The 14,643-nt window shown below is 37.9% G+C and overlaps 1 protein-coding gene across 1 annotated transcript in view; it reads right to left on the reverse strand.

The window, feature by feature from the left end:
• Window positions 1-9,362: 9,362 nt before the first annotated feature.
• Window positions 9,363-14,643, reverse strand: part of SH3GL2 (SH3 domain containing GRB2 like 2, endophilin A1) — a 270,857-nt gene continuing 265,576 nt past the window's right edge. The window contains exon 9 of the mRNA XM_077249925.1: window positions 9,363-11,277. Within this exon, the coding sequence (XP_077106040.1) occupies window positions 11,078-11,277 (200 nt within the window). The 3' untranslated portion in view covers window positions 9,363-11,077. The remainder of the gene's footprint in view (window positions 11,278-14,643) is intronic.

Raw genomic sequence — 14,643 nt, forward strand, 5'->3', positions numbered from 1 at the left:
TCTTTATCCTGGTATGCATGGCCCCCCTCATCCCTACCCTGGTATTCATGGCCTCCTCATCCCTATCCTGGTGTGCATTGCCTCCTCATCCCTATCCTGGTATACACACCCTCATCATCCCTATGCTGGTATGCATGGCCCCCATGCCTATCCTGGTATGCATGGTCCCCTCATCCCTATCCTGGTATGCATGGCCACCCTCATCCCCATCCTGATATGCATGGCCCCCTCATCCCCATTCTAGAATACATAGCCCCTACATCCCTATCCTGGTATGCAGAGCGTCCTTATCCCTATCTTGGTATGCATGGCCCCAGCATCTCTAACCTGATATCCACGGCCCCTCATCCCCATCCTAAAATGCATGGCCCCCAGATCCCTATCCTTGTATGCATGGCCTTCTCATCCCTATCCTGGTATGCATGGCCTCCTTATCCTTATCCTGGTGTGCATGCCCCCCTCATTCATAGCCTGGTAAGAATGTGCCCCTTATCCCTAGCCTGTTAGGCATGGCCCCCTCATCTCTATCCTGGTAAGCATGGCCCCATCATCCATATCCTGAAATGCAGGGCCCCCCTATCTCTGTCTTGTATTGCATGGTCCCATTCTTATCCTTTTATGATTGACCCCCATCTTCATCCTAGTATGCATGGCCCTCATCAGAAAAACATAAAAAACCCATAAATCATTATACTTACCTTACCTTCCCTGCGCTCCCTCGCAGCGTCTTCCGATGCCAGCAGCCGATTTATGCTTGTAAGCAGCACATGGCAGGGACGTCATGCACACACGAACACCTGGCAACTGCAGGAAGCCTGCTGCTGCAGCTAACAGAGTGTCCCCTGTTAAAGAGAAATTAATATTCACTGCCATCCACGCCCATGGGTGTGGAATGCAGTGAATATTAATTTCTCTTTAGCAGCAGGCACAGGATTTAGCTGCAGCCGCTGGCTCCTACCTCCTGTGACCTGCTGCTGTGCCGCTGCTGCTCCCCCACCTCCCCACAACAGCCAGAGCAGGTATATCTGGACTATAAGACACACCCCACATTTTTGGAGGAAAAAAGTGTGTCTTGGAGTCTGAAAAATACGATACATTTAACATTGTTGGTGTAACGTGAAACAATGTGGAAAAGCTAATGGGGTATGAATAATTTTTCAAGGCACTGTAACTATATTAAAAATCCAGGTTACAATGGGAATGTAATATAGCCCCCATATACGGTATATCTTTGGGCCCATATGATATCTGTCTAGAAAAAGGAGTCTCTTTTCAAATTTTTCACACGCTTTTGTCAAGAGACCTTATATGTATCTATATAATAGACATGACTGACTGACACTGAATACTGATAATATAGATTAATATGCATGTGGGCAATAGCACCCAAAACATGGAGCGTGGAATCACCACCGATCAACATCTTTACCTAATGATTTTTCACATTGGCGTACACACATACACACCATGCCTCTAGTCGATAGCTGTACCCTGCATAAATAACACATACAGATTTACGTTTCAGCACAGTTTATTGATCAATATTAATGCTTTCTATGATATACTTTATTGTACACATGAAGCAGTAAGCTTTGCCTTCATGTTATTCAATCCTGTACTGTAAGTGGCACATCCGAAGCAGCACAAAAAATTTTCCAAAAAAGAACAATCTGTACACTTTAGATAAATAGACCTCTGAATAACTCAACTAAAGACGGTGACATTTGTTACAAAATCATAATGCTAGGCACAGCACTTTACACACAGAATGAAGGTGGAGAAAGCAACAAAGGGGTTTATATACAGTCACAAATCTTACTTGCCCAGCTTACATATCAAATACAGTTGTAGTCCTCACTGAGGGCAGAAAGCATGCAGCAAAATATATGTTCAATATATGAAACGGTTGGGTTTCTGGTTATTTGGAGTACACAATTATTGTGTTACAAGTGAGGTCTTATGGTCTAAAATAATAACAAAAATATAATTTGACTTTTGAGCAGGATTTATTTTCTTACTGTATAAAATATGCCTTTACCTGTATAGGGCTAAAATCTGAACAATATGCTGGCACAGCTATTTGAATAACTAAATCTAAAGAGACCCTTTGCACATCTTGAGGGATCCACTTTCTTGTAGTCCTAAAGGGATCTTGGTATGAGGGAGACGGGAAACATTCCCTATGAAGTGTTTTATCTTCCTTGTGCCGGTAGACCGGAGATCTGATCTCCAAATTAGGCCTCAAAGCCTAATGGTGCATTCACAGTGGCAGATTATGGTGAACAGGCTGCTAAACACCTGATGAACAATTATTTTTAAGCTTTTTTAATTATTGTTCTCGTCAGCACGTCATCCTGTGTAAACCTAATGATGTCTATGCCCACAGTTCAGTCTATTACCGTCCGGCCTGACTAATTCAAATACCAATTTCCTCACATGTAACCGTTTGGAGGTCGTTTAATGGTGACAAATCATGCAGTGTAAACTTACCTTTGAACAAAAATTTCAGGTGTAACTGTAATTATAATCAATATTTAATTGCCAAATAAAAGAATTGTTCACTTATTTAGGATAGGACATCAAAATCAAAGCAGTCGGGGCCAACACTCAGCAACCCCACCAATCCGCTATTAAAAGCAACATGGTTGGCCAGATTTAAAGGCCTCCATTCATTAAATAGATAAATTACCCCAGAATTTTGTCATAAATCACTTTGCAAAATCGCTAGATTTTTCCGCAATGTGGAGTTAAGCAAAAATATTGTGACTATGTGTATTTATAGCAGTTATGCCTAGTTCCGCCAAAATGGGAGGAGATGGGTCAAGGTGAAGGCGTGATTGGGGTGTGACGCAACAGCTCCTCTAATTCATGACTGGAGTAAAATTTGTTGTGAGGCGCATACCACTTGTCAAGACACTCCTGACTCATTAAGAGGCTTGTGTTTCTTAATGAATCAGGAGCATGACTTCAACACGCTACTTCAACGAGACCGGTGTGAAGAATGTCAGTCTTGAGGAATCGAGGCCAAAGAGTACAGCTCAGCTGTGTAAAGAGTTAAAAGCAGCTAAGGTGAAGTACCTGGCTGAAATATAGAGCTGTATTCTTCAAGCTCTGTGCATTGTTTACAACCCAACCCCACTGGATAGTTCATCAATATCAAAGTAATGGACAACTATTTGACCCCCTCCCATTGATATTTTACTAATACACCCATAAAAGTAGTAAGAGATTAATTTTTCTTCTGTTTCCATGGATCTCTAGAAGAAGAACAATGGAAGGGGGAGTAAGATACTCACATCCTTTCCATAAGCTCCACATGTGGAGACTGGAAGGTTATGTCAAATTTTTAATGTAGCTGTAGAAGGGAAGTGCCCCAAAATTTGTATTTTATATATATATATAATCCCGCCCACATGTGTTTGGAGGGCTAATGGTTTCGTGTATATATATATATATATGTGTGTGTGTGCTTATATACAGTTGAAACCAGAAGTTTACAGACACTATATAAAAAGACACGTACGCATGTTAACAAAAATGCTTTAAAACATTCTTTCTATCTCATTATTCTGGCATTTGGTAAATATTAATAATTATGGTAATCCTAATTGACTTTAAACGGGAAAGGTTTATTCTGATTCCATGTCAGATATTGAGAAGAACATGCGTACGTGTCTTTTTATATAGTGTATGTAAACTTCTGATTTCAACTGTATATATATATATATATATATATATATATATATATATATATATATATATGTCCACAAAAGCCCCCTCCTCCATAGTACTATCTCAGTTGCCTTGAGAATGTCTGCTGAAAGGTTCTTCCTGGAAGGATGGAAATGAACAAAGAAGCTTAGCCAATGGGTGGGGGAAATGGGACAATACAATAGAGATCATTCCCCCTGCCCCTGGGGCTGGATATACCTCTTTGGCTGGACATAAATCCCAAGACATGTGTTGCTCTCACTCTTACTCCTTGGACATTATGATGAACACATGGGACTATGTATCTTCCCCTGTAACACCTGTAGGCCTTAGGGATAGTGAGTGATAGGTGGGTGGGCTGATAATGCATGTGTGATTTGGGTAACTTGGGTAGTATATTATCAGTCTATTATTGTATTAGTGTTGTAGTACTAATAAATGTGTATTTACATATTTATAGTCACCAGCTTGGGTATAAATATATATGTATGTTATAGACTGTAGAGTTATGTGTGTAATAAATATCCTTTATTTATACACTGTTTTGTCTCAGTATATAGTATAAGGAACAGATAACGTTAAGGCATTAGTAAGTGGATAATAATTATTAATAATGAAGTTGGACATTAATAGTTAATATTGGAACTCGATAGAGGTGCAGGGAAAGTTCCTCTTTAGTAATTAGTTTTTCTGGTGGGAATTCGTGACCTTTTTCAGTAGCCTTTACATTGTATGATTCTTTGGTTCTGTCTGTGACAGGACAGGCAGTCTATAATTCAGCTTTATACCGCTGTCCAGGAGAAGTTCTTTCTCTATTATTAACTAAAATATCTGTTTATATTCCATTAACTCTCATTGTATAGAACTTAACAGTGCTACAAAACTATAAAAACAAGTTCTACTGCCATCTATAGCCTGAATACCAAAAATTATTAGAACAGGTGAGAAACTGATATAAGCAGATCCTATAAATTAAGCAATTCACTACTCATGACAGAGCATGGAAAAATGAGAAATACCATATATAATTATACACATGGTGAACTCTTTACAGAGCTCTTGAGCAGTGTTCCATATAGTAGTTTAAAAGATGACTAAACAGATACCAAATGATGTGGAAATTCAATTCAGAATTTACAGAAAAAGTGCATGTCTAATTGTTAAAGATGCACGAATATTTTTATTAAATGTGTATGTATGGTGTGTAGTGTGCGTGTATTAATATACTCACCTATTGCCGGTCTCTTCGGGATCAAGCACCGTTCTGCTCGGCTTCTCAGTGATGTCACCGCTCTGCAGATAGTCTGGGTCACACTGCACTCTGTGTGGCCCGGATGTGGCTTTTACAATGTACGCCTATGGAACATTGAGGCTCCAGAGCTTACCTTGTAAAAGAGAATTCGGCACACGCATCAATTGGCTAGCCTGAAGTGTGATTATGTCAATGAGAAGAATAGCACAGCTGCACTAGATCCCAAAGTAAGCAGCGCTAGGTGAGCATATTAATATACTCATACTACACACCAAACACATACTATATACACACTAAATGAAACAACATTAATGGGAGTGCTCCTTTATACCATGTTCCAAATGATTATGCAAATGCCATTTTTTCTCTGATTTTCCTAAATGGTCGATGCAAATGAGTCTGCATAATATTCAAATCATCAACTGTTAAAGCATAAATTAAGTTTTATTGGACAAACCTCCCGATGATAACAGTATTTTTTCAAAACTTTAACAATTGAAAATGCACTGTTCCAAACTATTATACACAACAGAGTTTCCAAACATTTTGTAGGTTGTAAAAAATTGAAAATGGTAATTTGTTGAATCTTGAGCATTAGGAGGTCACATTTACTGAAATAAAAAGCTTTTTCAATCAAAAAGATCTTAACAGGTCATATAAACACAGGAACCCTTCTTTGATATCACCTTCACAATTCTTGCATCCGCTGAACTTGTGAGTTTTTGAATATTTTCTGCTTGATTTTATTTGCATGAAGTCAGAATAGCTTCCCAGAGCTGCTGTTTTGATGTGAACTGCCTCCCACCCTCATAGATCTTTTGCTTGATGATACTCCAAAGGTTCTCTATAGGGTTGAGGTCAGGGGAGGATGGTGGCCACCCATGAGTTTATCTCCTTTTATACCCATAGCGGCGAATGACTCAGAGGTATTCTTTGGATGGCAAAGTTCTTCTTTTTATACCATGGAAGAAAATGGTCACTCAGAAACTCTATATACTTTGCTGAGGTCATTTTCACAACTTCAGAAACCTTAACGGGGCCAACCAGCTCTCTGCCCATGATTCCGGCCCCAAACACCTCCTTGCTGACGTTGCAGCCTTGTTGGAAGAAGATGTTCACCCACCAACCTTCCACTACTCCATCCTTTTGGCCCATCCAGGGTTGCACAGCACTCATAAGTAAACAAGACGGCTTTAAAATTTGTCTTCATGTATGTCTGCGCTCAACTCAATTGTTTCTGCTTGTGAGCACTGTTTACAGATGCACGAAAAGTAGGTTTATGTATAACGGCAAGCCTCTGCAGGATCCTACACCTTGAGGTTTGCGAGACTCCAGATACAAGCAGCTTCAAATACCTATTTGCTACTTTGTAATGGTATTTTAGCAGTTGCTTTCTTAATGTGATGAATTTATCTGTCAGAAACTTTCCTCATCATGCCTTTATCTGCACAAACCTGTCTGTGCGCTGCATCAGTCACAAATCTATTTACAGTATAATGATCATGGTTAAAAGGAACCTGTCAGCAGGATTGTGCTCAGTAACTTACAGACAGTGTCAGGTCGTTGCCGTTTTACTGATTACAATGATACCTTGGGTGATGAAATCCGTCTTATGGTTGTTCTTTAATCTTTATTTTCAGTTTTGTGTTAATGAGATTCTTGTGCCCTAAGGCGGGGTTGGAGTACGTGGTGCTCTGATTATATATTCATAATGCACACTGCTGACAGGTCACTGAGCCCTCACTGACCTGCCCCCTAGTTTGCATAATGAATATCTGTACATAAGTAAAAAATGAAACCTTCTGCAGGCAGGCGACAGCCATGGCACCTGCTCTGCAGCAAAATCATATGTGTACTGTGCCAATAATACATTTTATTCAAGTTATTCCGCTAGAGAGCTGCTACTGTGCAAGCGCCAATGCTGGAACAGAAAAATAAAATTACTCCTCCAAGATGGCGCCACCTGCGCAGTAGCAGCTCTCAGCTAATCAGAGCACCTCATACACCAACCCCGCCTTAGGGCACAAGAATCTCATTAACTACAAACTGAAAATAAAGATTACACAACAACCACAAGACGGATTTCATCACCCAGGTATCATTTTAACAGTGCCATCCCTGCTGACAGGTTCCCTTTAAGTTTTTGTTACATATCTAATGTTTTATAGTTACTGCATTTTTTAACACTTTTTGGCAGCAGAGAGATCATTTTTCTTTCCATATTGATTTTGCCTGTGGCCTTTTTAGTAATGTGGAACATCATTTTTAAGTAGTTTTCCTTTAACTAGAATCACCTGGCAAACTAATTATCACAGGTGTTTGAGAATGATTTCAGTGATCCAAAGAGCCCCAAGACTCAATACCATAGATGAGTTTACTTGAAAAACAGAATATTACATCTTTGTGACACTTAAATCCAATTTGCATAATAATTTGGAACGTGGTATAATGACAATAATCATTGTGTCTAAGTTCACCTGAATAAATGGGGTAGATCAATGATGTTTGAGAATGTGGGTGATTATAATAGCTGGGCATGTGGAAATATTTTGGATAGACGCAAAATAAAGGGCTTGTGCTCGAACACAGAACCCATTTTGAAGAATTTTAGCATTACAGAAAGAATAGCAGGGAGGATTGCCACTGACATCATCATAAATGAAGCAGAAGGTGGAATTGTGACTCCACCATAATACATAAGAGTGCTGTAGCTACACTGTCAGTAATTGAAAACAAGTAAAAAGCAGCAGCCAAATGGTCACTACTGAATTAGACAAAGCGCAGGCAATTAGTACATATACAAGGGGTCTCTGAATTTACATTATTAAATTATTAGAAGTCATTGGGTAAATATTTTAGGATTTATGTAAATGAGGTAAAAATTGTATGAATACATGGAAAAAAAATATTAACAGCATTATTTTATATAGTGTCAACATATTTCTTGTTCCACTACACATCACTTCATGTCCAAAAATGGGGCTCACAATCTACATTAAAAAAAAACCATACTACTAGTTTCAATTAAGAGTAAGGGAGGAACCGGCAAAAACCAACCCTAGCACAGGGAAAACACACAAAGGCCATGCAGATGTTGCTCTTGGTTGGATTCAAACCTAGGAGCCCAATGCTTCAATACCACAGTGCTACACTAATGTACCATTCTGTCTCTAAACATCTTTAGAAGAAAACACATTTAATATAAGTACAATTCAGAAAGATGGAGCTTGTCTTCTATCTTAAATTGTTGTTTTGTTAAAAAATGCTTAAAGAAGCTCCACCCCGTAATGATGCATGGATGTCACCCTAGCAGGATACCAATGATGGCCACACTTTGTAGAATGGAAGTGTATGAATCCTGATTTTTTTTTTCAAAACTATTTTGCATGGTTACTCATACGTATATATGACAGATGATGAAAATGTGAAGGCCGACAGTAATTTGCTGGTGTGGGAACCTGTATTCTAGAGATAATAGCTGCGAGCCGATACAATGTAGAAACCATACTGTCACATCAAATACAGGGAAGACAAATACCCAAACTAGGAACCAACAGAAACACTTCCGCAACATTTCACAGAGGCTATAAATTGTATAACAGATTTAAAAAAATAATAATTAATGTAAATCTGGAGTAATAGTATAACCTTGGCAGTACCAAGAAACACATTAATAACATAGGTGACAACCGGTGCACCAAAAGCCCAACAGCCTCAACATACATAAAGCCTCAATCTGTTGTAAGCCTCAACCTCTAACTACACCACATTCTTGCTGACTATCCTGGTTCAGAACGACTGCCAGGACAATAGGAAATAATGGAACTGAAACAGCGGCTATTTGTCATCCAAAGCTGATTGCCAATTCTTATGGGTAGATAGTTTAATGGCTGCCATCACTGGGCAATCATTTTTGGAAATCCAACATTTTTTCTAACTAAATGATGTATAGAATATTAAAAAATGTAGGACAACTTAAGGATCAAAAAATTCAAATATTGGGGGGGAATCTTTCACCCTCTTTCTGCCAGCTTTCTGCCATAAAAAGAGGCAAGTTTTTGCAATTTTGCACTGGCAACAGCATTTTTCAAAAAAGTCGGGAAAATTACCAAAACTAGGGGCACAGTGAAGCTGAAATCTATGCTAACTCGTGGCTGTTGAATGTTTCATTTTTTTAGTGCATAAACAGCACAAAAAAGGAGACAAATTTATTAAGTGGCATGGGTTTCTTATATAATTTCATGCACTTTACTCCACATGCTATAGGCTAAAGAGTAGCCTACGAAATTCCAGTCTATATTGCCTCCATTATTTTTATGGGTAAAGGCTTTTTATTAGACAAATTTGTAATTAATCTGCTAAAAAATTAAACAATTACATTGTTGTATTTTTTATTTAAGTGTATAACATATATAGTATACTGTATATAATGGATTGAGAAAATGTAAAAATGTGAAGTTAAAGGGTAGATCCTTTCCAATTTGAACAATAAAAAAAAAAAATCACATTTTACATTGACATAATCTATAACACTTACAAAAAACACTTAGGTCCTGATTCAAACAAATAAAAAATGGCTTTCTTGTACAGTTGTTACCAAACTTATTCACACTCCGTTGCAATTAGGTAATTAGCAAAATTTATAAACCTTCTGCTGTTTGCAATAATCCTATCAAACAAGAACAGCTTCTCCAAATTCTCTACAAAATTCCACTTTTACCACTTCAGTAGAGCACCTTTGACATGCTGCAATCATGATACATAACTAGACACTAGCCTCTGGTAGCATTTTTGAGGAATCTTAACCCATTCCTCATGGACAATGGCATCCAGTTTACTAATATTTTTCTGTTTGTGTGCTGCAACTGCCTTTTTGAAATCTATTCAAAAATTTCTGATGGTGTTAAAATCAAGTGACTATGATGGCCTTGGAAATTGTTGGAAATTGTGATATGCCTGGGATCATTGTCTTATTGAAAAGTACAATAACGCCCAAGCTTAAGCTTCCTCACAGAACACATAACGTTTTCATTCTAGAGTTTACAGATACTTGATTGAATCTATCTTGCCCTCCACACACTTCAGGTTTCCGATGCCAGAGGAAGCAAAGCAGCCTTACATCATCACTGAACCACCACCATGCTTCATTGTTGGCAGGGTGTTCGTTTCAGAATATGCTTCAGTCTTCTTCTTCCAGACATACTGCTAAAAAAAACACTGAAAAGTTCCAGTTTTGTTTCATAGCTCCATAAAATATAATCTACAAATGTTTGTGGCTAATTGACATGGCGTTGAGCATATTTTAGTTGACATTTCTTGTGCATTTGGATCAGAAGTAGTAGATATTTTGGAGTTTGGGCTTAGAGATCTTCAGCATTTAGAATGCTCCTTACTGTACAAACTGAAACCCCTTTTTGAATGTTTTCCTTATTTTTGCAAGGCAATTATCTCTTTTCAAACCACTATTTTGACAAACCAAGTATATTAGTGAACTGGAGGCCATTTATCATGAGGAATGGGCTAAGATTACTTAGTAACACTGTTGTCAGGTCATAACAGCCAAAGGGTGGTCTATTAAGTACTAAAGACATTTGTGATGAAGGGGGTTAAAAAAAAATAAAGGCAATAAAATCGTCATTTTGTGCTGAATTTGGAGAAACCATTTTAATTTGCAATAGGGGTTGAATAGTTGATTTCAATTGTACCCAGATTTTTCTTTTTTAAATACATGAGATTACAATTTGCTATATCCAAGTCATTTTGGTTACAATCCCCACACAGTTTGATCCCTGTAAACATATATTTCTGGAAAAATACAGTAAGCATAGTTGGCATAAAAATAACACTATATCGCTTGGGCATGTTAAGACTATTTTGCACTGTATTGTGGAAGGAAGGATGCATTCATTATAAAGGACACTAAGACTGATAAAAGAATACAGTAATAGGATATCATAATAGAAGAACACATAAACAAAGAAAACAAAGACAAATTAAATTGAAATGACCATGGAATGTAACAGATTTAGGACCACTGCACTTGTACTTGTCATCTGGAGTAAGCAGCATTTAAAAGCAGTGGTACAAACTGAATTATTGTTTCTGTCAGACATCTTAGTGTGGCAGTGGGACCAGAATATCAACATAATTGATGGGGAAGAAGCCTGACTGGCCATGCAGCATCCCTTCATACCAATTTTCATCAATCTGGTTGGTGAGTGTAATAATGTCACCCTCTTTGAAGCCAAGTTCGCCTTCATTTTCTGGATCAAAGTCATAGAGGGCCCGGCAGCATGGCTGATCCATGGGAGCTCCTACAACAAAGAAAATCACCAGTTGTAACTCATTTGTATTCAGATTTTTCATTAATTTTAAAATAAAATCGAAATTATTTTATACGAACTTTATTGTGTTTGTTACTTTCACACAAATTTGAAGAATGTGGAATTACTAGGATTTTAGTGTCTAGAAAATGGAAAATAAAAACATATATCTGCACAGCTCTATACATATGTACACCAATGATATACATTATTAAATATAAATTATACACATTTATTAAATATAAATCAAGAATATACATATACAACTCCTTATCTTTAAAATTGGAAAGTCATGGAGTTATGGAAACCATAGGATTTTAACGATTTGCAAATGATGAAAAAATGGAAACAAAATTTTCGAAACGTCCCAGTATCAGTATCAAGTATGAGAGCCACATGCAGAAATACACATACTTACACACCTAGACATGCTTCAATGAGGTTGCTAATGGTTGTCTGATGAATGTTGTGCCATGCTGAATGGTGTAAGGTGATAAACTGCACAGTATTCTTCATTCCAAGTATTGAACAGCTCAGTGCTACCATGGAGAAATGTCCGTACCACTGGTTCTACCACAAAATCAAAGTGTGCCAGGAGCTGTTTTTCTACACGATAATACCAGGCCACATGTTGCTTGTTCTACAGTGAGCAACCTGTGTAGCCTAAACGTGCTACCATGATCTGCAGTGTCTCTGGACTTGTCTCTCATCGAACACATCTGGGATGTCATTGATCAGCAATTACAAAGGGAGCTGCCAGCAGCGGATCTTGGTGATTTCCATGCCCAAGTGCATTCAGCGTGGCTGAACATTCCTCAGACAACCATTAAAGGGGTTCTCTGGTCCAAACTGATAAGTCAGAAGTCACGGTGTGTGTGTAACCCAGCCAACTGGATTCGAGAATTTCTGACAAGGGACCGGACGGTGTGTATGAGTTATAAATACTGCCGGCCAGTAGACGGGGCACAGTCTCACTCAATACAAGTGTATGGAGAGCAAGGCCATGCTCACTGGATGGGAGCATGTATAACTCATACATACCCTCCAATTCTGTGTCTGAAACTGGCTAATCCCCACAGCACACGCACTGTTCATAAGTCTGCAGTCACACAGAGTGATTACAGACTTATCGATTTGGACCAGACACCCTTTTTAAACCCTTCACGACATATGATGTATATTTACTATCAAAGCACCGTATCTACCAGAAAATGGTCTAAATAAGAAAGTTAGCTCAGCACGCCAAAAATAAGCCAACATCCAGCCCCAGAGTCTGAAAAATGTAACTGCTATGGGTCTCGTAAAATGGTGACAAACACAAAAACTTTCTTTCATACAAATTTTGGAATTTTTTACATAAAAAAAAAATACGTGTTTGGTATTTGCATACTCGTACTGACCAGGAGAATCATATTGCCAGGCCACTGTTTCCATATAGTGAACAATCAAAAACCCAAAAAAACAATTGTGGAATTGCACTTTTTCTGCAGTTTCAACGCACTTATTTTTTTTTTCCCATTTTCCAGTACACTATATGGTTTAATCAATGGTATTATCCAAAAGTACAGCTTGTCTTGCAAAAATCAAAGCCGTCATACGGCCATATTGATGAAAACATAAAAAGTTATGGATCTGGGAAGTAGGGGAGCAAATTACAAATGTGAAAAAATGGAAAATGCACATGGCGGGAAGGGGTTAATAGCCTCACAGATAGCGTGCTAAGGTATGTAAGTGCGTGTTGTTGTTGTTTTTTTTATGAAAAAAAACCTCTAAAACTTAAACTTTTGTTTATTTATTATCAATCACATTAAAAACTCTAGTAAATTTGTATTTATGTGTGTATGTCCTCATCTGATGTTTAGTATATTTACTTCCCACTTTTGGGCTCCAGGACCAAGTAATTTATTAGGTTTTTTTAATCACCACATTACAGTCATAACTTTATTTTCTGATCTAGGCAGCTTTAGAATTGCTTTTTTGCTGTAAAAATTAAATTTTTAGTGTATATCTAGGGTAGAACTAGAAGTCTTTCGTTCTCCAGCAACCATTATAATCCATTATCAGCCCATGGTACTGTAACGGGTTACTGATGGGCCTTAGATGCCACAGTCTCAAGTGTAGTTAAATAACCAGGATCAGTGACGGGATCTAATGCTGTTCATCAATCACCACCATGATCCTGCTGTTAATCACATAGGCTCAGCTTCTGTGCCAGCGAGACCCTCCTAATGCACTTCTATGTCATGGAGCTGTTTGCTAATGTGTCATGGAGTACTAAGAAGCCAATTCAACCAATAGTTAACCACATTTTTGGCTTGAAATTCACAAAGTTATGAATACTCAAAGTCTGGGAGAATATTTTGTGACTTTTTACCCTTTTGCAGTAAACCAGACTTGGGAAAAAGTAAGTGGGGCTTAGCAAACATGAAGCGGTCAATGATGGTCAAACACATTCACTATAATTTAGCTATGGCTGTCAAAAAATGTGCCAAATCAAATAAGAGGTACATGGCAGCCTTGAAGAATCGACCACTAGGGTTTTTGCTTAAATTACAAACTGCAATTCTGAATACCTTGACTCTGAAATCCCAACCTTTGTCTTTCTGTACTCATTAAAACCAAATAAGAAGTATGAGAAATATATTTATGTCTGAGTAATAAAATATTATGCAATATTCGTTCTGACAGGAGAACACTGCATTTACTGAAACAATGTTTTCCAAGTGGTAAATCTGTAAATTCAAGATAACTCAGATAAACAAAAAAGATGTTTTGGATACTCAAGGGAATGTTTAGTTTAGAAAAATATTTGTAAAAACCAAGTAAGGCATTTTTTTTGTTTGAGAGCCTGTTATATTAAAGGGAATGTATCATCAGAAAAATGACCTATTGCTTGAATCAGGTTTTTGTGTTGCATGTATTTAAAAAAGTCATCTTTTACTTATTACTAAAAAAAAGCATTTCATATTATTGAAAAAAATAAGGGGTGGAGAGTGACATGTTAAGCATTCCAAGATTAGGAGACTTAAAGCCACAATTAGGAGACTTAAAGCTTTAAGTCTCCTCATCTTGGCATGCTTAACGTGTTACTCTCCGCAAGGAGAAATGCTACCCCTTGGATACCGGTCAGACGCCTCTCACACAGCCAAACCCGATCTCACACTTTACACTGACAAGGGGCAGTACCCAGAAACACAGTGTCTGCAAATTGAGATTACGGTTTTGGTTTTAAACCTAAATCATGTGACAAGGCTTGTAAAAGAGTCGACATTGACTTCATAGATTGCTACCTCCTGTAGGTGGCACTAGAGTTCTAGCCCTCTTCCTCTCTGAAGAGACAATTTGAAAAAAAAAAAA

Source organism: Ranitomeya variabilis, chromosome 1, assembly GCF_051348905.1.
Source record: "Ranitomeya variabilis isolate aRanVar5 chromosome 1, aRanVar5.hap1, whole genome shotgun sequence".
NCBI classification, from domain to species: Eukaryota; Metazoa; Chordata; class Amphibia; order Anura; family Dendrobatidae; genus Ranitomeya; species Ranitomeya variabilis.